The 22,073-nt window shown below is 41.8% G+C and overlaps 1 protein-coding gene across 4 annotated transcripts in view; it reads right to left on the minus strand.

The window, feature by feature from the left end:
• Positions 1–22,073, minus strand: part of ARHGEF25 (Rho guanine nucleotide exchange factor 25) — a 214,573-nt gene that overhangs the window by 156,511 nt on the left and 35,989 nt on the right. For all 4 annotated transcript variants that reach the window (XM_069970347.1, XM_069970346.1, XM_069970349.1 and 1 more), the window contains exon 2: positions 12,053–12,296. In XM_069970347.1, coding sequence (XP_069826448.1) covers positions 12,053–12,296 — 244 coding nt within the window. The remainder of the gene's footprint in view (positions 1–12,052; positions 12,297–22,073) is intronic.

Here is a 22,073-nt window from a genome sequence, read left to right on the forward strand (position 1 = left end):
CGTCCTCTCTATAATTCTCTCTCAATCACTAGATGTTTCTCCTCTCCGCTTTCCTAATCTTTCCTTTCCCACAATATCTTCTCAGTAGTCTGTAGTCAGGGGCATAACTACCACTATAGCAGCCATAGCGGCTGCTATGGGGCCCGCCGCATCAGGGGGCCCCATGGCATGCTCCTGCAATACACTGGGCCCCCTGAGCCGTCATCATTTGCAGCACCGGGTGGCCCTGCTGGTCTCCTGGGTTTTGCAAATGTCCCTTTAACTACAAGCACTCCTGACCAGAGCTAGCAGTTATGTAGTTATGACTTCACTTGACCGTTTAGTGGTCAGTCGGGGTCAGTTAGTGCCATTTTAGAAAGCAAGAAAAAAAAATTGGAGCGGATTTCCAAAAATCCGAATCCGATCGGACTCGGATTTTTGGGAAAATCCGAACCAGATCCCATACCGGGCGAACCGGTTCGCTCATCTCTAGTGACAACCCAACTCCCAGAGCCCGCACAGCTCTGGGAGTCGGGTCGTGACACCATTTTATGCAGGAAGTGAAGCCTTGATGCAGTAGTAAGTGCAGGAAAAAAGCATTCCTCGTAAAAGTTGTGTACTGGTAATTTGTATAACTTTTGGGGGCAATAAAATACTTTAATAAAAATTTTTGCCGGACTTCTCCTTTAAAGCGACTCCATACCCACAATCTGCCCCCCCCCCCCAAACCGCTTGTACCTTCAGATAGCTGCTTTTAATTCAAGATCTGTTCCTGGGATCCGTTCGGCAGGTGATGCAGTTATTGTCCTAAAACACAACTTTTAAATTTGCAGCCCTGTGTCAAATTCGCGTGGCCTAGAGTGTCTATGCCCTAGGCCTGCAAAACCCCTTTGTCCCTCCTCCCCGCCCTCCTCATCTTTAGGAATGCCACCAGTCAGGATTTTTCCTTTTCATCACCTGTCTGAACACTGCACAGGTGTCTTAACGGTCCAGCTCATGTGCAGTGTTCACACGGGTAATGAATAGGAGAAATTGTTGTAGGGGCATTCCTAATAATGAAGAGGGCGGGGAGGAGGGACTGAGGGGTGTCGCATTCCTATGGCATGGGTACTATAGGCCTCGCGTATTTGATGCAGGGCTGCAAGTTTAAAAGTTGTCTTTTAGGATAGGTTCCATTGGCGTTATCAGGCCACTTAATTTTATTAGGCTCAATAAGGTCCTGAAGGACAATCCTCAGGATTGGTGGGTCTTTTTCAGGCGTTATTATAGCAGATCTTTGTTTCAAATTTATGAGATATATATGTTTCCTGACACAGTGGGGTGTCAATGGTTCTGGAGCCGTATTTGGCATCTTTCCTTGCAGGGTTTCTTTTCCTTATTGGTTCAGAAGAGGCTGAGGGTGTCCTTAAGTTAAACTTTTTAATGTCATTCAAAAAAAACTTTTGACATCCCACAGAGACTTGTCAGAAGTTTTGCTCAGTCATTCCGGTCATCTCAATCATTACAAGAAGTTGGAAAAAGTATGTAGTTACGTGCTTCACTTCCTGACTTGATGTGATCTCACTGTAAGAAGAAGATCATGCTGGGATTTTCTTCATACAGATTGATGTTTATTCTGCATGCACTGCACTGATCTCCATGGAGTGACGGTCTTTCTACAAACACTTGATGCAGGAGACTGGTTCTATAGACTTTCTACGAGCCCCTCTCCTTATGTGAGAAGGAGATTGCAATGATCTGGAGAGAGAAGTGCTCAGCTGTACACTTTTTTCCCAATTTGTTCTACAAATTAGTGGGGATCTGAATGCCAAGACCATGGTTGTGTAAAACTTTTAAAGTCCAGCCCAACAGAAAGTCCAACACAATCTGCAGTAGATTCAGATAAGCTTGAAGTGCATGTTGTGTTTTCAAGTACATAGCAACATTTCGACCCCACAGATTCTATACCAAGCATGCTTGAAAGGGCATTCTAAAATCCAGTAGCCACTGAGAAGGCTCAGAATGGCCACACCTCTAGGTTAGTAAGGACATCAGATGCAATGATATTTCAGGACTGGCAACTAGAAGGTTATAATCACTGACTGACTCGTCTAAGCAATGTCGTTAATTTAATTGATATTGGCATCAAGATTTCCAGTCTGGGCTCTAGCACAGTATCAACAAGGCCATTTTCTTCCATTTGGGTAGGGGGTCAGATTTTTTTGTAGGCGTATGCAAACTCCCAAAGGAAAGAAGGAGATATTTGATCAAGGGGCATACCATCTGACTGAATAGGAAGCACATGCCCTTGTGGCTGTAGTAGGCTGGCAAGTGAGATGGCTCTATTCTGTTTATTTATAGCAAGGCACTCTTTCTCTCCTTTCCTTTTTTAATAAAGCTGTGGCCAACCACAGGGGAAATGTGCTCGGCTATTTATTTGTTAAAAAGAAAAAAGTGGTGTGTGATATATGTGGTCAGACAACAGCTTTATGCAAAAATAGAAAAGAAAACTTCATGGTATTAGCTTCAATTTTGACATATTCATTTTTGTGACATCTACTTTTCTTTGTTTCTATGATGTTTTGTTAAGTAAAAAGTGTCCTTTTATCAACTGCAGATTGTATTAAGCGGGCGTGGCCTTGCAGCATTAGTGACACTTAGCACTGTTGGCCCCGCCCCCTTGACGCCCATTGGCTGGCCGACGAAAAGGGGGTGGGGTCTAGACCTTTCGGCCAGTCTGTGCCAATGGGCGGTGAGGGGGCGGGGCCAACTGTGTCGTTGTGGGTGGGGCTAAGTGGCGCTAATGCCGCGAGGCCCTGCCCACTTAACACAATCTGCAGTTGATAAAAGATGACTTTTTACTTGAACAAGCACCATGACGTATGATATAAAATAAGGTATGAAAAACGCTTAATTTACCCTTTGCACCTGTGTAGAGATGTCAGAATGCAAAAAGGAGGTGACAGTGTCACTTTAACCTTTGTATGTAACCTTTGTATATTTTTCTTATTTTTTGTGTTATGGCCTCATATAGGAGGTCCAAGCTCTGAAGGTTACAGATTATTGCAGCCTATATTATAAGCATTAACAATATACAGTTTGGTGGGTTTTTGTAACCTTTTTACATGTTTAAAGTCTTTGGGTCCTTAGCTAATAAACTGAACCAGCCAGCCAGCCCCATTATCACATCACAGTGAGAGGCAGGAAACTTGCTCTGTTGAACTTCATCTCTTTCTTAGCATAAGCACCACTTCTAGGACCATGGCTTACAGTGAAATCAGTCTATAGGGCAGGGATGAAAACAAAAAAAATATTAGTAAGATTCATTAGTTTATTTTTGATAAACAATTACAAAATAAATTCTGTCAATTTATTTAAATTATGTAGGTGGATCTCTGGTTCAGGGTTAGGGCCCTTTAACATGGCCCAACCTGGCAAATTCGGTGCTTGTTTCCAGAGCCTTTACACGGATCGATCATGCAACCGGGGTGTATGAATGGTAACTGGATTGTTCGCCCCTAGGTCACACAATCCCATTTACACAAGATGTGTGTAACGCCTTTAGTAGTGGATCCACTGGACCGTCACTAGCGATAGCACTAACCTCACCAGGGAGCGGAGTCTAAGGGGCCGCTGGTTTTCACCAGAGCCCGCCGCAAGGCGGGATGGACTTGCTGCGGCAGGCGACCCCCAGGTCGCTACCCCTGGCTTGTTTGCTAGTGACGGCAGGCGAGGCGTGGCAGGAGCAGTAGGCAGGAGGACTGTAGACGTGCTCGCAGGTGGCGGACAGGACTCAGGAACAATGGGAAGGCAGCGGGCAAGGACTAGGGACAAGGCCTAAAGACAGGAACAAGGGACAGGGACTAAGGTCAGGAACAACAGGGAGCTGGGCCAAACGCTATGGGAAGCATGTAGAGGCTCCAACACCTGTAGTGGGGCAGGGCTGGAATTTATAGGGAGTGATTGTGTGCATACACCAATTAGGGGTGGACTGGCCCTTTAAATCTGAGACAGCCGGCGCGCGCGCGCGCCCTAGGAGGCAGGGATACGCGCGCCGGCCGGCACAGATGGAGACAGGAGCGGGGCGAGGTAAGGCGCCCCCCGGGGCCGAACATGTAGCAGCGCCAGGTCCCTGCACAAGGACCCCAGCAGCTGCATGAGGCAGAGGGAGGTCGTGGCGGCGGCCCGGAGCACAGGACGCCGCCGCGGCCGTGACAATGTGCAGCCGACTAGTTATGATTTTACGGACTGCCCAAAAATGCAATCAGCATGTACATTGGGTGACCACTGGCCCTCTTATATGGGCCAACTATTAACAAAGAGTATTCCTGGGAGCTTAAAGTGACACTGTCACCCCCTTTGTTCATTTTGACATCTCTACACAGGTGTAAAGGGTAAATTTAGTGTTTTTCATACCTTATTTCATATCATATGTCATGGTGCTTGTTCAAGTAAAAAGTGTCCTTTTATCATCTGCAGATTGTATTAAGTGGGCGTGGCCTCGCGGCACTAGCGCCACATAACCCCGCCCACAACGGCACAATTGGCCCCGCCCCCTCGCCGGCCATTGGAACAGGCTGGCCGAAAGGTCTAGACTCCACCCCCTTTACGTTGGACAACCAATGGGCGTCAAGGGGGCGGGGCCAACCGTGCCGTTGTGGGCGGGGTTATGTGGCGCTAGTGCCGCGAGGCCACGCCCACTTAATACAATCTGCAGTTGATAAAAGGACACTTTTTACTTGAACAAGCACCATGACGTATGATATGAAATAAGATATGAAAAACACTAAATTTACCCTTTACACCTGTGTAGAGATGTCAGAATGCACTAAGGGGGTGACAGTGTCACTTTAAGCCTTGAAGGCCTTTAAGGCATTAAAGGACTTAATTCCTAGATCTAAATCTAAACAGGAAAGCACAGACACCAACAGAAGACAACCCTAAAAACTTGCAGAGGATCAGTTCCAACTAAAGAGCCTTTATTATTCACATTTACTGGCAGTTCATTTTTTTTCCACATTTATCATTTAGCCTCAACTTTCCTTTGTTTTTGTAGTGCTGGTATGTTTGGCTGGTTGTAATAACTATCTACATATGTATAGGCTTGTGGTGGTGGAGAACACTGAGCTCTAAAACACCATTTTTCTGGGTATATAAACAGAATGATCTCAAGAGGAAGCAAAAGGGTAAAGCACTCTCAGCAACAAAATACAGTATTCATCCAGATGGTCACTGACACTATGTGCTGTCCTCCTCTCTGTCATGTACATAGCACTAGCACTCATATTTTAACACATTATTACTATGTAGGAAACTTGTATTTGTTACAACATAGAAACATCCCAAGGGATAAAAATTAACATATATCAGTAAGAATAAGTGTGGGGTGGGGGGGGGGGCATAGCAACACGGGAATAATGGAGTGTTACATCCAGATATCATTTTCCAAGGACGATCATCTTCATCTGGCTGCCACCCTTCCCTGTTATTAGCTGGTGTTACAGGGTGCTAATTGGTGCAAATTGATAGCAGCAGGTGCACAAATAATACGATAATACAGAAGAGGCAGGTTTTTAATGTTAGCTAAAAATTTCTATCTTACAGTTTTACCCTTTAATGAGATTTTCAGGAACATTTTTCATTTTTGTGCAGGTGTGGGTGTTCGAACTTAAAGGGGTTTTCTGATTCCAGATATTGATGGCCTTTCCTCGAACAATTACACAACTGAACACGGGAAATTCTGCTCATCGATAAGGAGCTCTATGACAGCATCAGGGAATTGGGATATAGGTTTTACTGCGTTTGTCACTTGCCTGAGCCAGTTTGTTGCTCCTAGAATATCCTTTTAAGAATATTGGAGTAAAATTCATAAAAATGCTTTATGAAGTGCACACTACTTAGATTACATGGCAAGATGTGCCAAATGTATTATGTCCAATATGAGCAGATTTGTGGTCCTTTTTGTGCCATTTAATGGCTTAAAACATAAAAAATGTTGGACGTTTGTTGGTTACACAACGGGTGAGAAGAAAAAAAAGTAACAAAATATAGAATTAATATTGAATACTGTATGCTAGTACTTCTGCAATATTAATGGAACCATTGATTAAACAGGCAAGGCTGCGGCTGGCATTTCCTCACCTCCTGTTACGATTTATTCATCTAATACCAAAGTGTACACTAAAACTTCTATTTGATTATGTATCTACATTCTCCAACATTGCACAAGTTATTTACATGTGAAATGTATATGGAATACAGTACAAGTGCAAATAAATCTCTTTTGAATAAAAATTTTCTTTTAATGATTAGAGTCAGATACTGAAACATTCTTGGTTTTGTAATCTATTGCTTTTTTTATTGTACTTTCTTTTATTAAATTTTTTAACATTGTTATGGGGGCTGCCATCTTGCCTAAGCTGTTTTTAACAGCGTTTAGCAATATGCTTTACAGCAACCCTGTGGACATAGACAACAATAAACTGACTGTCCCCTTGAGATGAGTGTGAAACATTTTCTGAGCGTGCACTGTGATCTTTAAAGAGGTCATTCCACAGAGAGCTGCTATTGTCTTATACTGGTGCTATCTACTACTGGTGTCACATGTCACTATAATGCTGTACAGATTACTTTACAGCAGCCTCTTCTTATCACCACAGACGGAACAGGAAATATCAGATGAATTTAAGACCTAGTGGTGAAAATTAAAACTGTGAGATATCATGACTATTTTATAATGAAAAATTAGAAAAAAGTCACCAAAACTTCTTAAAAATATGCTTCTTCATATGCAATGTGCAGTATGGAGATATCTGGTTAGACCATCATAAGAAATAATGTGTGGTATAATCGGTAGTATGATCTACCCAACGATATTACCTTGTTTTTGCAGCATTTCCATCAGGATAAATTGTCCTTCTGTGATTAGACTTTCCATTGCTTTATTATTCTTTTGCAAGGTATATCGCAATCTTAGCTCACAGGCTGAGTAATTCCATGAACACATGCCAAACACTATGGCCTCCCGCCGGACGTTTCGGAGGACGGGACTCCTCCTTCCTCATGCGTGGAGAACGTAAGTGAAAGGAACGTCTTATAGGTTAAAGCACGTCATAAGATTAACCCTCAGTGAGACTAAACTTAATACATATACCGTAAATCTTATAATTATTTAAATATCAGAATGATACTAAGACGCATGATCTAACAGGGAAGGGAACCACTATTAGCCATTATGTACAACTCATAATAAATGATCGCATCACAAAAATGCCCGAAAGCTGCACACCTCATTAAGCCCTTGCGGGCTGACTGTTATCCAAAAAGTCTCTTTACGCAACAGACGCTTGCGGTTCTCATCACTGTCTGTGCACACCTCTGCTTGCTCAAGCACCTGCCACCTAAGGTCACAAACGTTATGTCTCATTTCGGCAAAATGTCTCGCCACTGATGTCTCTCCAAATTCTTTACTATCTTTATGTTCTTTTCCATCGCTAAATTTCCTAATTGCAGCTTTATGTTCATTCAATCTAATTTTAACATTTCTGCTTGTCTGTCCGACATATCCAAGCCCACAGGGGCATTTCAGAAGATACACTACGTTCTTATCGTTACTAGTGTAGAACCCTTTTATCTTAAATTTAGTGCCCTGACTGGGATGGTGAATAGAATCCCCTTTAATTATACTATTGCAATGCTGACATTTCATGCATGCAAATGTCCCTTTTCTGCTACTGGCCAAAAATGTTTGTCTATTTTTCTTGTTCTTTTGGATGTCACTTCTAACCAACAGATACCAATAGATGTGTTCTTTTTGTACGCAAAAACTGGTTTGTCTTTAAACAGCTGTCCATATTTGGGATCACTAGCCAGTAATCCCCAATATTTAAGGACGCTCCTCCTGGTTGTTTGTTTAAAGATATCTGGTTAGAGTCGTCTAAGCTGCTCATAGTTTCCCTTTAACACCATTTGGGATGAATCAGAAGGCAAATGGCAATACAGGTCTTCTCCTCAAAATCCCACAAAGGATTTCTTGTAAAGTCCCACAGACTCAGTCCATCACTTGTAGACTTGTGGAAAGCCTTTGTGGATAAATGGAAACTATAACAGAAGCAATGCTGGAATCAACTTTATTTTACTGGCCAGTAAGCTTATATAAATAAGATAATCAGGTTTACCCATAGGGGGACATTTATTAAGTCCGGCGTTTTTTACGCCAGGCGTAAAAATGTCCCCGCAGCTCCGGAGCTCACGGGATTTATGTAGAGGCGCATTGCCTCTACATAAATCACGATTTCATGGAGCCTCTCCAAGCGAAAATTTTGAAACCTACTGTACGCCAGCTCAGAGCTGGCGTAGTTTTCAGTATCATTTTTTGTCGAGAAAAATAATAAATGCAGCAAACCCAGAGTCTGCGCCCCCCCATCCCGCCCCTCCACACCCCCTCCCCGCCCCTCCACACCCCCTCCCCGCCCCACTGGCAAAGGTGGCGTGAAATGGCCAGATGCGAATATTTTATTCACAAAATGGCCATTTTACGCCAACAAATACAACTTTTTTGCTTGATAACTTTCCCCCATAGTGTTTATAGCTGTTAAAATGGCTTTCCCTTTATTTCAGACCAGACCAGTGCACATGAATTATGTACAGAAGAAGAACCTATTATTTACATATACATATGACCTGTGCTATCACAACACCTGTAAAGGCGAGTGACTTCCTGGTCCAGGGTACACAGAACTGCCACCAGTCCTATTGGGAATAATTCACCACAGCACAGTAGATCTTAACACAGCTGCGAACATAAATCCTATTCAAGTCAATGAGCATGACATCCGGAACAGCTTGTTATGAGTGATGAAACCTTTGTGTGTTACTCCCTGTGTTCTGTTTGTATTGCTCAGCCTGCAGGAACACCAAGGATGTGTAAATAGACAGGAGAAAATTATGTTTGTCCTTTACTAGGTTTTTCATTCTGCAACAAAACAACATTTATCTGACAGCAATTTGCCAATTATTGAAATGAGTAATATGGTATTATTGTCTTGAGAGGGCTTAAGAAATAGCACATGCCTATCAAGATATCAATTTCTCTTGGCAGCCTAACATGATTCATTGCCATTGGAATATTACTGGAAAGTTCTGCATAATTGTATCCTTTGTTAATTGTTTATTGAAATTTGACTAATAGTATCTTGTAACCAACGGAGCTCCTCATGATCCTGGCGGAGTACCTATTATGGTTTGATAACAGATTTATTTGCCCTATAGTGTTAGATTATCACAATGGATTAATATAAAACTAAGTGAGATGCTATGTAATTTGTTTGGTCAGTATATACATAGCATGACTACAGAAAGGCAAAATAATTCAAAAACTCTATACCATATTAGAGGCAGTACCTAAATATACTATTGGAATCATGCGAAGGGAATCTAAACTAAGACTGACCCCCTTACATCCTCATGCACTATGCACAGGTGCTGAATAGAGATGAGCGAACCTCGGGCATGCTCGAGTCCATCCAAACCCGAACTTTCGGCATTTGATTAGCGGTGGCTGCTGAAGTTGGATAAAGCCCTAAGGCTATGTGGAAAACATAGATATAGTCATTGGCTGTATCCATGTTTTCCAGCTAACCTTAGAGCTTTATCCAAGTTCAGCAGCCCCAGCTAATCAAATGCCGATCGTTCGGGTTCGGATGGACTCAAACCCGAACCTGGTTCGCTCATCTCTAGTGCTGAATCATCTGCATGCCAGGCACTATCAGCACTTGGTGGACCCCACTGACTCTAAAAGGGGCTGTCAGGTTTTCATCATGCTGCCCAACATGCTACTGAACAAGATAGCACATCAATTTAGACTACTTTGGGACTTTTTAAGGAAATTGCAATGGGTGCTTCTAATTGAAACTTTTAAGTGTCACTTTCGTTTCCCAAAACTTTTGACATGTCATAGAGACATGTCAAAGGTTTTGATCGGTCTTGGTCTGAGTGTTCAGAACTGTACTGATCAGGAGATAGAGCCGGGAGAAGGCCGGGCTACGCGTGGTCGTCTTCCACTTTTGCGTCATGTGATCAGTCGGACTTATGATGGAGCTCTATAGAGCCCGACTGATCAGTCCAACTAATCATGGGACACAGAGCAAGGAGAGGACCACGCTTAGCTCGGTCTTCTCCTGCCTCTATCTCCCAATCTGTGCGGGGTTAAAGTGACACTTTAACTCAGTTCTGAACAAAGCCTAAAGATATTACTGCAAAGTATATTTTCCAACATGTTATAAAATCTCCATGAAATGCCATCAATACATAGAGATAAAAAAAATTGATCAAGTCAACTAGCACACCTATAGGCAATGATGACAACTCATCTATATTAAGTAATGGAAGCAGATTTCCATTGAACACATTATAAGAAAGAAAACATTTATCTGCATCCCAGGATCTGAGCTGCAATACCAGAAAAAACTGATGGACAGGGTTATAGAAGAAAGCAACCATTTTCTTATCCTGTACAACTTCTATTTATAAGCTTATAGCTATAGGCTGTGTTCCCTATTTCATAATAAAATTGGTGGAAAGCGGCTGTCTTAACAAACAGACGGATTCAAATAATGATCATGATGATTATTATCGGCCGCCTTCCTTACAAGACGCCTTCCCCGATATTTTCTCTAAGTGGGAACATAGCAATAGACTGCGCCTTTGTTGCCATAAAAAGGTCTTGCGGCTGATACAGACAACACTGTATTGTAATTTAGGTCTCTTTGTAAACATTTATGTGTTCTCAAAATAATGACATAGTATATACTAGCTTTACACATTATCTTTAAGAGAGTTGTCCAGTGGAAAAAAAATTGTTTAAAAGTAGTTAGGGAAACTTAAAAATAAACCATCGGAATGGCATTGGCTTTATTTTATTTAATTTTTATAAGCTACTCTTACCTATTTCAAGTTATTTGTTTTTGAAAGGACAACCCCCTTTAACTGTAACTTGACTGTGACAGATATAAAAAGCAGCAGCTACTAGAAAAATCATAGAGGAGATTGCCAGAACAACTCAGCATTCAAATACTAACAAAAAACACAACATTTTCACCACTAGGAGGCAGACGTGGTCGTAAAAGAAAAGCTCAGCATAGAAGAGACAGGAAACGAATTCAGGATTATACGGGACACGATTGCAAAACAGATGCTAGATCAAAGCCGTTATTAGAAAACATATCATCATAACTCACAGATTATTGCTCTCTGTCATTAGGCAAACATGCCTTCTAAAAGCTGTATTGACTATGTAACATATTTAATGTAAAGTACATACAGCAGATAACATAAGGGATGTAGACTTATGCATGTATTGAAAGCTGAACAAACTGCAGCCTGGACATTGACGTTTAACCCCTTCTATGGAATCATACAATCTATAAAGAAACAATGTTTCACTGTTGTTTGTGCATTAGCTTCACACATAAATCACATAGAAATGAAGGTAAAACACAAGTAGATATGAAAGATGCAAAGAAAATATACAATGACCAGATTTACTAATATGTTAGTATGTATGTCTTTCCTTTAACTTTTTTTTTTTAACTTCTAAATCCATTGAAGGTTTTAAAAACTGCCACAAAATGTAGATGTGATTTCAGCCTTAGTCCAGGGCTACACTGCAACTTTTTGCAGAGCTTCTGGATTAGAGTCAGGCCAGAACTTGTGGCCATAATACGGACTAAGAAATGCAGCCATAATTTGCCAGTGTGTGGGGCCAACTAATACTTATAACATTAGATACTGTAAGTCCAAAGATGCACCAAACATATGGTGTGCCATGGACCAGTGTAATAGTACATTTGCCTCATTATCTTTTTCCCCATTAAATTTAGGGACAAACCTCCTACATAGAGTGTGGAGAGCTACTTTAGATAAGGACAAGTGTCTTATGGGTAATGCTATAAGTTATCTGAAAAAAACAACACTATTTTCTAAATAAAATCTAGATATTTTTAGATATTAGATTGCATAATTATATAAAAAAACATACATGTACACCCACAATAGAAATAAAAAATAGGAAAAAGAAAGTTTACAGATAAGTTACCTTCCTCGGATTCTGAATAATGTCGAAAATTTTCGGCAAACCATGCACGGAAATCTGAAAGTCGTCGAGTCCTACCAATGCCAGGGCATGTGTTTTCAGAAGGTGATAGATGACTGGTGGTGGACTCTGATGACTCTACATTGTTTGGATGTTTTTCCACATCTGGGGTTACTGGCTCCTCCATATTTTCCTCATTACTGCTTTGTTCCGGTGCAGAAGTATCATCTGTGCAAGCATCTGAAATCTATGTGCAAAATGAACAGACAGTGAATATACAAAAGCCTAAGAGACATAACATACCCTAAACTGAATGCATATGAAAATATTTCTGTGAAAACAAAATGAAATGTTCTTAGAAGATTCCTACACTATTATAATATAAAAACATAGAAGATTGTTGGCACTAAAAACACTTGCTCCATCTAGTCTGCCCTTTTAATATTTCCCTTTTTATTATTCTAGGATAGATATATATGTATCCCAGGCAGGTTTACATTCTGTTATTGTAGATTTACCTACCCCATATGCTGGAAGTTTGTTCCAAGCATCTACTACTCTTTCAGTAATGTAATATGTTCTCATGTTGCGTCTGATCTTTCCTCAATTAACCTCTTACTGTGTCCCCTTGTTCTTGAGTTCAATATTTTTTTTTATTAAATACACTTCCCTCCTGAACCTTATTTAGTCCTTTAACATATTTAAAGGTTTCAATCATGTCCCTTTCCCTTTGTTCCTCCAGACTATACAGATTTGAATCCTTTAAGTGTCACTGTCTATATATATAAAATAGAACAGCTCCAAAGACAGCCTACAAAAATGGTGGAGGGTGTGAGGCATAAACATATCAGGAAAGACTTTTAAAACCTATTTTTTTTACAGCATGTTAACAACACAAAATAAAATGAATAAAAATAAACAACACAAAATAAAATGAATAAAAAATAAAAGTTATAATGATAGAGACACTTTAAGTCTTTCCTGATATGGTTTAAGTCTGACACCCTCTACCAGGGCCAGCTTCAGCACAGGGCTGCCTCTACGGGCCCAGAGAGAGAGAGACCCAGTGTTCTAATGTTCAGTCTGCTCACTGTAGTGCAGGGTGAGTGCTGAACATCAGAAGACACAGGAGCAGGATCTCCACAGACAGATAAAAAGGGTGAAGGACCTGATCACATGTCCGGAAGGTCCTCAACCTCACAGTGTAAAGAACAGCCTGACAGGTAGGAAAAGGGAGAAGACTGAGCTGTATGTGCTGTGTATCAGTGTCATTATGTCAGTGTCTGTGTCATTCAGTGCCAGTCAGTCAGTGAGTGTCAGTTAGTCAGTTTAAGTGCCCTATTACACCAACAGATTATCTGACAGATTTTTTTGAGCCAAAGCCAGGAATGGACTATATACAAAGAATAGGTAATAAAGGAAAGACTGAGATTTCTCCTCTTTTCAAATCCATTCCTGGCTTTGGCTTAAAAAAATCTGTCAGATAATCTGTTGGTGTAATAGGGCCCTAAGTCAGTCAGTGTGTGCCAGTGTCAGTCAGTGTCTGTGTCAATAATGTGTGTTTGTGTATGTTAGTGGTATCTTAAGTGATTGTGCATAGTGTGCAGATAATGGGTGCATAGTAGATAGATGAGGGTCCCACTAAGGCTCTGTCGCCCAAGGACCCACAAAAACCTGGAACCGGCCCTGCCCTCTACCATTTTTGTAACCCGTCTTTGGACCCGTACTATTTTATCAATATCTTTTCGCAGATGAGGTCTCCAGAACTGACACAGTATTCCAGATGTGGTCTCATTAGAGCTCTATACAGCGGGATCACAATCTCCCTCTTCCTACTGTATAGCTATACTGTACCTCTAGCTATACAGCTTAGCATACGGTTTGCCTTCCCTACCGCATGGTTGCACTGGTGAAAACCCCTAAATCCTTCTCTTCTAAAGTCTTTACCAACACAGAACTGCCGATATGATAGTCGGATGGAGGATTCCTCCTCCCCAAGTGCATTATTTTACATTTGGAAACATTGAATTGCAGTTTCCATCGTTTTGACCACTTATCTAGCAAAGATAAATCATTTTCCATATTACTAACACCTCTGGGAACATCTACCCTGTTGCACACTTTTGTGTTGTCAGCAAACAGACAAACCTTACCTACCAAACCTTTTCTTATGTCACTTACAAACATATTAAAAAGAACAGAACCCAAATCAGACCCCTGTGGCACACCACTTGTTACCAGTCTCTGCTCGGAAGATACACCTTTAGCAGTGACCCTCTCATACCTATCCTTTAGCCATCCACAAATCCACAAAACTATCCAGGGATTAAGTCCAATTCCCACTAACTTCTCTATCACATCTTTATGGGGATCTGTATCAAAGGCTTTACCGAAGTCCAAGGCCCAAGGATGGGGTGCCCCCCCCCCCCCCAAACAGTGCCACTTTAGTGTTTGGGACTGAGTTCTAGTACAAGACACAGCCCACAGACAAGGATGTCATTGTTTACGGGAAAGACAGACCTGTTGATCCAATCTTGTACAGCCCCTATATGACACAAACAGTAAAAATGGTAAAATGTTGTGTTTGAAAAGGTGTGACCACTGAACAGGCTGGGTTATAGAACCATAAAGGCACGGGAGGGAACTTTTAAAGACCGGCATATCATATGCTATTCATGAAACATTACTGTCACTCGCAGACTCACTTTTTATGAGACCAACAGCAATCCCAAGATACAGCCAGGAAGAGCAGTGCAGCAGCGTGCCTTTCCCAGGCTTTCATTCAAATCTGACTTGTTCACTTTATTATACTCTATGGAATAAACGCTCAGATATTTTTCCACGCACTCCCGCTGTCTGTATCTTTGGATCTTAGTGGTTCTCAACAGTGAGACCAGGTGTGATCAGTAACTTCCGAAATGTCTGATGCCTGCTTAATTGAGTTCCATTGAGTTCAGTGGCCTGAACATAGTTGAAAAGTGACTACTTTGGGTTTACTGAACCTAATGTATCCCAGGTAGGTGTCAAAACCTTTCTGCAGACGTATATCACACATGTAAACTTAAGCCCCTAGTACACGGGGCGATCAGCTGGAGCAAGCGAGTGACAACCTGTCAGGTCAGCACTCGCTGCAGGGGAGCCGCAGGGGGGGCCATAGGAGATAGTAGGGGTCTGCTGCCGCTTTATCTATTACACAGAGCGATGGCAGCAGATAGTTGCTAGGCTGATTGTTGCTGTATCAGCCTACTGAAAGACAACAATCAGTTGACATCGTGCATGTTGGCTGATCGTTGTCCACTATTACACAAAGCAATTATCGTCCATAACGGCTGATATCGTCCAAACACGGCCAATAATCGCTTTGTACAATAGGGCCTTAAGTTGATGGGATGGGCCTTAAGGGATGACACGCTGATAATTGCTTTATGCAGAGAACTTGACATAAAAAATCTCAATATGGCGTATTGTACTTAATAAACTCTATTAATAAACAGCAAATAGAGACCGCATCATGCCGACAGCTGGTCACAGATCAGGAATTCAACTAAGTTGTCCATAAGACTTTGTGTTACCCATTTAGGGTAATGAAACTTATCTGACTGGCTTCACTGTGTGAACTGACAGGGTTTCCTACGGCCGCAATTCATTGAATTGCGGCCGCAGAAAACTGACATGTCAGTTATTTGCGGCGCCGGCCGGGATCCCATAGCAGAATAGGCTATGTTTCACAACGTGAAAAGTACGTCCGTTGTTGCCGATGGCAACAACGGCCATACTTTTACGTAGTGTGAACATAGCCTAAAGATGTGTTGGGACAAATGACTTTTCTGTGCTCAGGTCTATGTACACTTCAAAATATTCTTGTTGGTGCTGCAAAAGACCTGGGAGATATTTACTAAGCATAATACTCTGGAATTCTGTTGCATACTGTAGTGCAAGGCTGGGTTCACACTACATTTTTGAAATCCGTTTTTGCAAGAAAAAAAAAAACATGAAAAAAAGCCGATGCATTTGTGTGCATCCGTTTTGATCTGTTTTTCCATTGACTTCCATTCTAAAAAAAAGCATCAAAACAGATCCATTTTTTTAACAGACACCAAAATATGGTTGACTACGTTTTTGTTTACGTTAAAAAAAACGCACCTGTTTTGACCTGTTTTTTTTTTTTTAGAATAGAAGTCAATGGAAAAACAGATCAAAATGGATGCACATAAATGTTTTTCTTTTTTTTTTTTTGCTAAAAACGGATGAAAAAAATGGATTGCAAAAACGTAGTGTGAACCCAGCCTAACACTAACTATATGGTGTCTTGGATATTCCTAGATAAGTTCTTAAAATATATTAAAAAAAAATTTGTGATGTATTGATGTGAACAGGGGAAAGAAAATGAGCAGTGCCAAACATATTATGCCATGTGTGCCAGTTGCACGACTATGACACTTTTGACAAGCTGTGTACAGAGGCACCATAAATCTATTATAATATATATGTTATTCTCAAATAGTGAAAAATACACCCCTACTTGTTTGGCTGAATAAATATTTAGTAGATTTCAATACTAACAATAATGTCAGACCTAGCTAACACCAACATAGTCATTCTGAAAGGTTGCATGGGAAAGTGGCACACTCATTAGTGCATATGGCATTGATAACACCTTAATGGCACCTTCATATGTCTCAGTGTTAATTGCAATTAGTAACAACAAAGCCAGGAATAGATTTGAAAAGAGAAGAAATCTCAGCCTTTTCTTTGTGACCAATTCTTCATAGGCAGAGAGTAAAGGCCCTATTACACGAAACGATTATCAGCCTATCCGGCCAATAACGGCCGTTACGGCCAATAATTGTCTTGTGTAATAGAAGGCAACAATAAGCCGACATGAACGATGTTGGCTGATTGTTGCAGTCGTTTGTCTTTCAACATGTTGAAAGACAAATGACTAATATAGCAGCGATATGCTGCTGTCGCTCTTGGGGAATAGGAGCGGCGGCAGCAGACCGCCGCTATCTGCTATTGGCTGCCCAGATGATCTAGCGATCACCCGGGCAGCCCCCCCGCAGCTCCCCCCGGCCCTCCCCGGACTTACCTGCCCACTACCGACGCATATAATAGCGGCAGCAGAAAGCAGGGAATGAGGAATAGGAGCGTAAGAGATCAGTTAGAGATCTCACCCCAGTGCTTTATATACAGTATAGACTTACTGCAGCTTTCATAAGGCTTCCATAATGCTCCTGCTTTTTAGGCTGTGAACAAAGACAGTGCAGGATCTCCTTCTCTGCGTGCACACACCGTAGCTATTATACCCCACCCACCAGCACTGTAAGAACTGAAATTTACATGTTTTGATTGCAGAACAGAAATTTGCAGAAAAATGCCATATATCAGATATAGGATGGCCAGATATAGTTCTACCTCTCATGTACACAGGATGGCTTATCCTAAAAAGTCACCTGGGACTACAGGTACAAAAATACATTTCTACTACTTTGAACATGGCTTCAGCCAAATCTATATACAATTCCACAGCACAGGTGACTAGTCTTTGGTTCTGCAGTACATAATAGGGTAAGTGGTCCAGTCAATTTTCAACTTTTAAAGCAATCTGGCAACTCAAGAGCTTATATTTAGTTACTCTGGCTTTTACTTTATTGTAAGCATAGGTTTGGGGAAAAAATATGTCTAAACTTCAGTGCACTCATCAATTTCTGCAAGTGAAACTTTACAGGAACTGAAAGGGTTAAGTGTATGATTTGTTCTAAACTGTACACCCATGGCATACTGTACTGAATCTTCCCTGTCTGGGATTTCATGGGAAAAAGCTTCTTGTAGGAGGAGCAATAGTTATAACAGGCCTTAAAAAGAAGACGTTCATAGTGAAGGAGAACGATCGGAACTGGGGAGTCTCTGAAATCTGCAATCACATTGGTCACAACCTTGGATGCTTTCATTTTTCCCACACAGCTTAAGGGGGAATTAATACTAATTATACATACATTAGAATCATGTACAATAAAAGGTCACCAAACACAGACATGTCACAAAGGATCCCATGAGGTTATATTAACAAATTTCCTAAAGCTACGTTTATGTGTCTTACATTGCCTAGCATCAGTTTTGTATGTTTAAAAAAAACATTAAAGCAAATTTAAATTGTACAAATAACCTGCAAAAACAACATGTGCAGCATGAATCCCTTCAAAAGACATTGTAATGCATAGAAATGTGTCCTACTATGTTTATATTGTATACTAGAAAATGTACCCGGCGCTGCCCGGGTATAAAGTGTCAGTGTGTTAATTAGATTTGTTCTAAGGTGCCCAGGAGGCCAAGCTAAAGGTATTGTTTCATCTGAGTTAATCAGTGAAATTAGTGTATACCTGAAGTGCATAGTTGGAGGGGTTCTGTATACCCACAATGTATAGTTTTTAGGGGTCTCGCATATCTGTAGTGCATAGTTGGGGGGGCTGTATACCTATAGTGTATAGTTGGGGGGTCCTGTATACCTGTAGTGTGTAGTTGGGGGGGCTGAATACCTGTAGTGTATAGTTGAGGGAGGTCCTGTATACCTGCAGTGTACAGTTGGTGAAGGTCCTGTATACCTGTACTGTATAGTTCGGGGGTCCTGTATACCTGTAATGTATAGTTGGTGGAGGTCTTGTATACCTGTAGTTTATAGTTTGAGGGTCCTGGATACCTGTAGTGTATAATTGGTGGAGGTCTTGTATACCTGTAGTATATAGTTCGGGGGTCCTGTATACCTGTAGTGCATAGTTTGAAGGTCCTGTATAACTGTAGTATAGAGTTGGTGGAGGTCCTGTATACCTGTAGTGTATAGTTTGGGGTCCTATATACCTGTAGTATATAGTTGGTGGAGTTCCAGTATACCTGTAGTATATAGCTTTGGGGTCCTGTATACCTATAGTATAGAGTTGGTGAAGGTGCTGTATACCTGTAGTATATAGTTGGTGGAGTTCCTGTATACCTGTAGGGTATAGTTTTGGGGTCCTATATACCTGTAGTGTATAGTTTGGGGTCCTGTATACCTGTAGTATATAGTTGGTGGAGGTCCTGTATACCTGAAGTATATAGTTGGTGGAGGTCCTGTATACCTGTAGTGTATAGTTTTGGGGTCCTGTATACCTGTAGTGTAAAGTTTGGGGTCCTGTATACCTGTAGTATATAGTTGGTGAAGGTCCCGTGCACCTGTAGTGTATAGTTTTGGGGTCCTGTATACCTTTAGTGTCCTGTATACCTGCAGGGTCGTATTTACCATTAGGCACCCATGGTCTGGTGCGTAGGGTAGCACCTTGCAGAGGGGCAGTACCCTCCCATTGAGACTTGCCAGAAAATCTGGTGTCTTTTCGAGGGGGGTATGGCGGTATTGGTCAGTTCTGGTGTAGCGGTGTTATCCAGTCACAGTACGGCGGTATTGGTCAGGTCTGGTATGGCAGTGCTATTTAGTCACAGTGTGTCAGTATTGGTCATGTCTGGTATGGCGGTATTGGTCAGGTCTGGTGTGGCAGTGTTCTCCAGTCACAATGTGGCGGTATTGGTCAGGTCTGGTATAGTGGTGTTATCCAGTCACAGTATGGCGGTATTAGTCAGGTGTGGTATGGCAGTGTTATCCAGTCACAGTATGGCAGTATTGGTCAGGTCTGGTATGGCAATGTTATCCAGTCATAGTATGGCGGTATTGGTCAGGTCTGGTATGGCAGTGTTATCCAGTCACAGTATGGCGGTATTGGTCATGTGTGGTATGACAGTGTTATCCAGTTACAGTATGGCAGTATTGGTCAGGTCTGGTATAGCAGTTTTTTCCAGTCATAGTATGCTGGTATTGGTCAGGTGTGTTATGACAGTGTTACCCAGTCACAGTATGGTAGTATTGGTCAGGTCTGGTGTGGCGGTGTTATCCAGTCATGGTATGGTGGTATTGGTCAGGTCTGGTATAGCGGTGTTATCCAGTCACAGTATGGCGGTATTGGGCAGGTCCGATATGATGGTGTTATCCAGTCACAGTTTGGCGGTATTGGTCAGGTCTGGTATGGCAGTGTTATCCAGTCACAGTATGGCGGTATTGGTCAGGTCTGGTGTGGCAGTGTTATCCAGTCACAGTTTGGTATACCTGTAGTGCCCTGTATATACATGTACTGTATAGATGGAGTAGGGGGCCCTGTATATACATGTACTGTATAGATGCAGTAGGGGGTCCTGTATATACATGTACAGTATAGATGGAGTAGGGGGCCCTGTATATATATGTACTGTATAGATGGAGTAGGGGGTCCTATATATATATATGTACTGTATAGATGTAGTAGGGGGCCCTGTATATACATGTACTGTTTAGATGGATTAGGGGGCCCTGTATATATATGTACTGTATAGATGGAGTAGGGGGTCCTGTATATATATGTACTGTATAGATAGAGTAGGGGGTCCTGTATATATATGTACTGTATAGATGGAGTAAGGGGTCCTGTATACATATACTGTATAGATGGAGTAGGGGTCTATCAGTTATTACTGTGGATGTTGTGAGGCAGCTTCCCTAGCAACCATTGCTCCCTGTGAAAATGAAAGCAGTAATCCTATTGGTTGCTAAGACTCCAACTGCCGTGTCTGCTGCAGCTAATTATATCACCTGTGTTTGCAGTGAGGAGATTTTCCAATTCATCTCTATGGGGTGCTATTTCCCCTCCCCCTCCCCTCCTGTACATCTGGCGGGGACGGGACCTTCGCTAAAACCTTCCCGGGCACCCAATGTATCTGTGTGCCAAATTTGGGGTCAAACGGTTCAGGCGTTTGGAAGTCTATTTGGGACAGACAGACAGAAGGACAGACAAACAGACAGACTTTGATTTTTATTATATAGACTAGAAAATGTACCCGTCGCTGCCCGGGTATAAAGTGTCAGTGTGTTAATTAGATTTGTTCTAAGGTGCCCAGGAGGCCAAGCTAAAGGTATTGTTTCATCTGAGTTAATCAGTGGAATTAGTGTATACCTGTAGTGCATAGTTGGAGGGGTTCTGTATACCCACAATGTATAGTTTTTAGGGGTCTCGCATATCTGTAGTGCATAGTTGGGGGGCTGTATACCTATAGTGTATAGTTGAGGGAGGTCCTGTATACCTGCAGTGTACAGTTGGTGAAGGTCCTGTATACCTGTACTGTATAGTTTGGGGGTCCTGTATACCTGTAGTATCTAGTTGGTGCTGTATACCTGTAATGTATAGTTGGTGGAGGTCTTGTATACCTGTAGTTTATAGTTTGAGGGTCCTGGATACCTGTAGTGTATAATTGGTGGAGGTCTTGTATACCTGTAGTATATAGTTCGGGGGTCCTGTATACCTGTAGTAAATAGTTTGAGGGTCCTGTATAACTATAGTATAGAGTTGGTGGAGGTCCTGTATACCTGTAGTGTATAGTTTGGGGTCCTATATACCTGTAGTATATAGCTGGTGGAGTTCCTGTATACCTGTAGTATGTTTGGGGTCCTGTATACTTGTAGTATAGAGTTGGTGAAGGTGCTGTATACCTGTATTATAGAGTTGGTGTAGGTCCTGTATACCTGTAGTGTATGGTTTTGAGGTCCTGTATACCTGTAGTGTATAGTTTTGGGGGTCCTGTATACCTGTAGTGTACAGTTTGGGGTCCTGTATACCTGTAGTATATAGTTGGTGGAGGTCCTGTATACCTGAAGTATATAGTTGGTGGAGGTCCTGTATACCTGTAGTATATAGTTTTGGGGTCCTGTATACCTGTAGTGTAAAGTTTGGGGTCCTGTATACCTGTAGTATATAGTTTTGTGGAGGTCCCATGCACTTGTAGTGTATAGTTTTGGGGTCCTGTATACCTGTAGTGTGCTGTATACCTGCAGGGTTGTATTTACCCATATGGCAGTGTTATTCAGTCACAGTGTGTCGGTATTGGTCATGTCTGGTATGGGGGTGTTATCCAGTCACAGTATGGCGGTATTGGTCAGGTCTGGTGTGGCAGTGTTATCCAGTCACGGTATGGT

The sequence above is a fragment of the Dendropsophus ebraccatus genome, chromosome 5 (genome assembly GCF_027789765.1).
Source record: "Dendropsophus ebraccatus isolate aDenEbr1 chromosome 5, aDenEbr1.pat, whole genome shotgun sequence".
Classification (NCBI taxonomy): domain Eukaryota; kingdom Metazoa; phylum Chordata; class Amphibia; order Anura; family Hylidae; genus Dendropsophus; species Dendropsophus ebraccatus.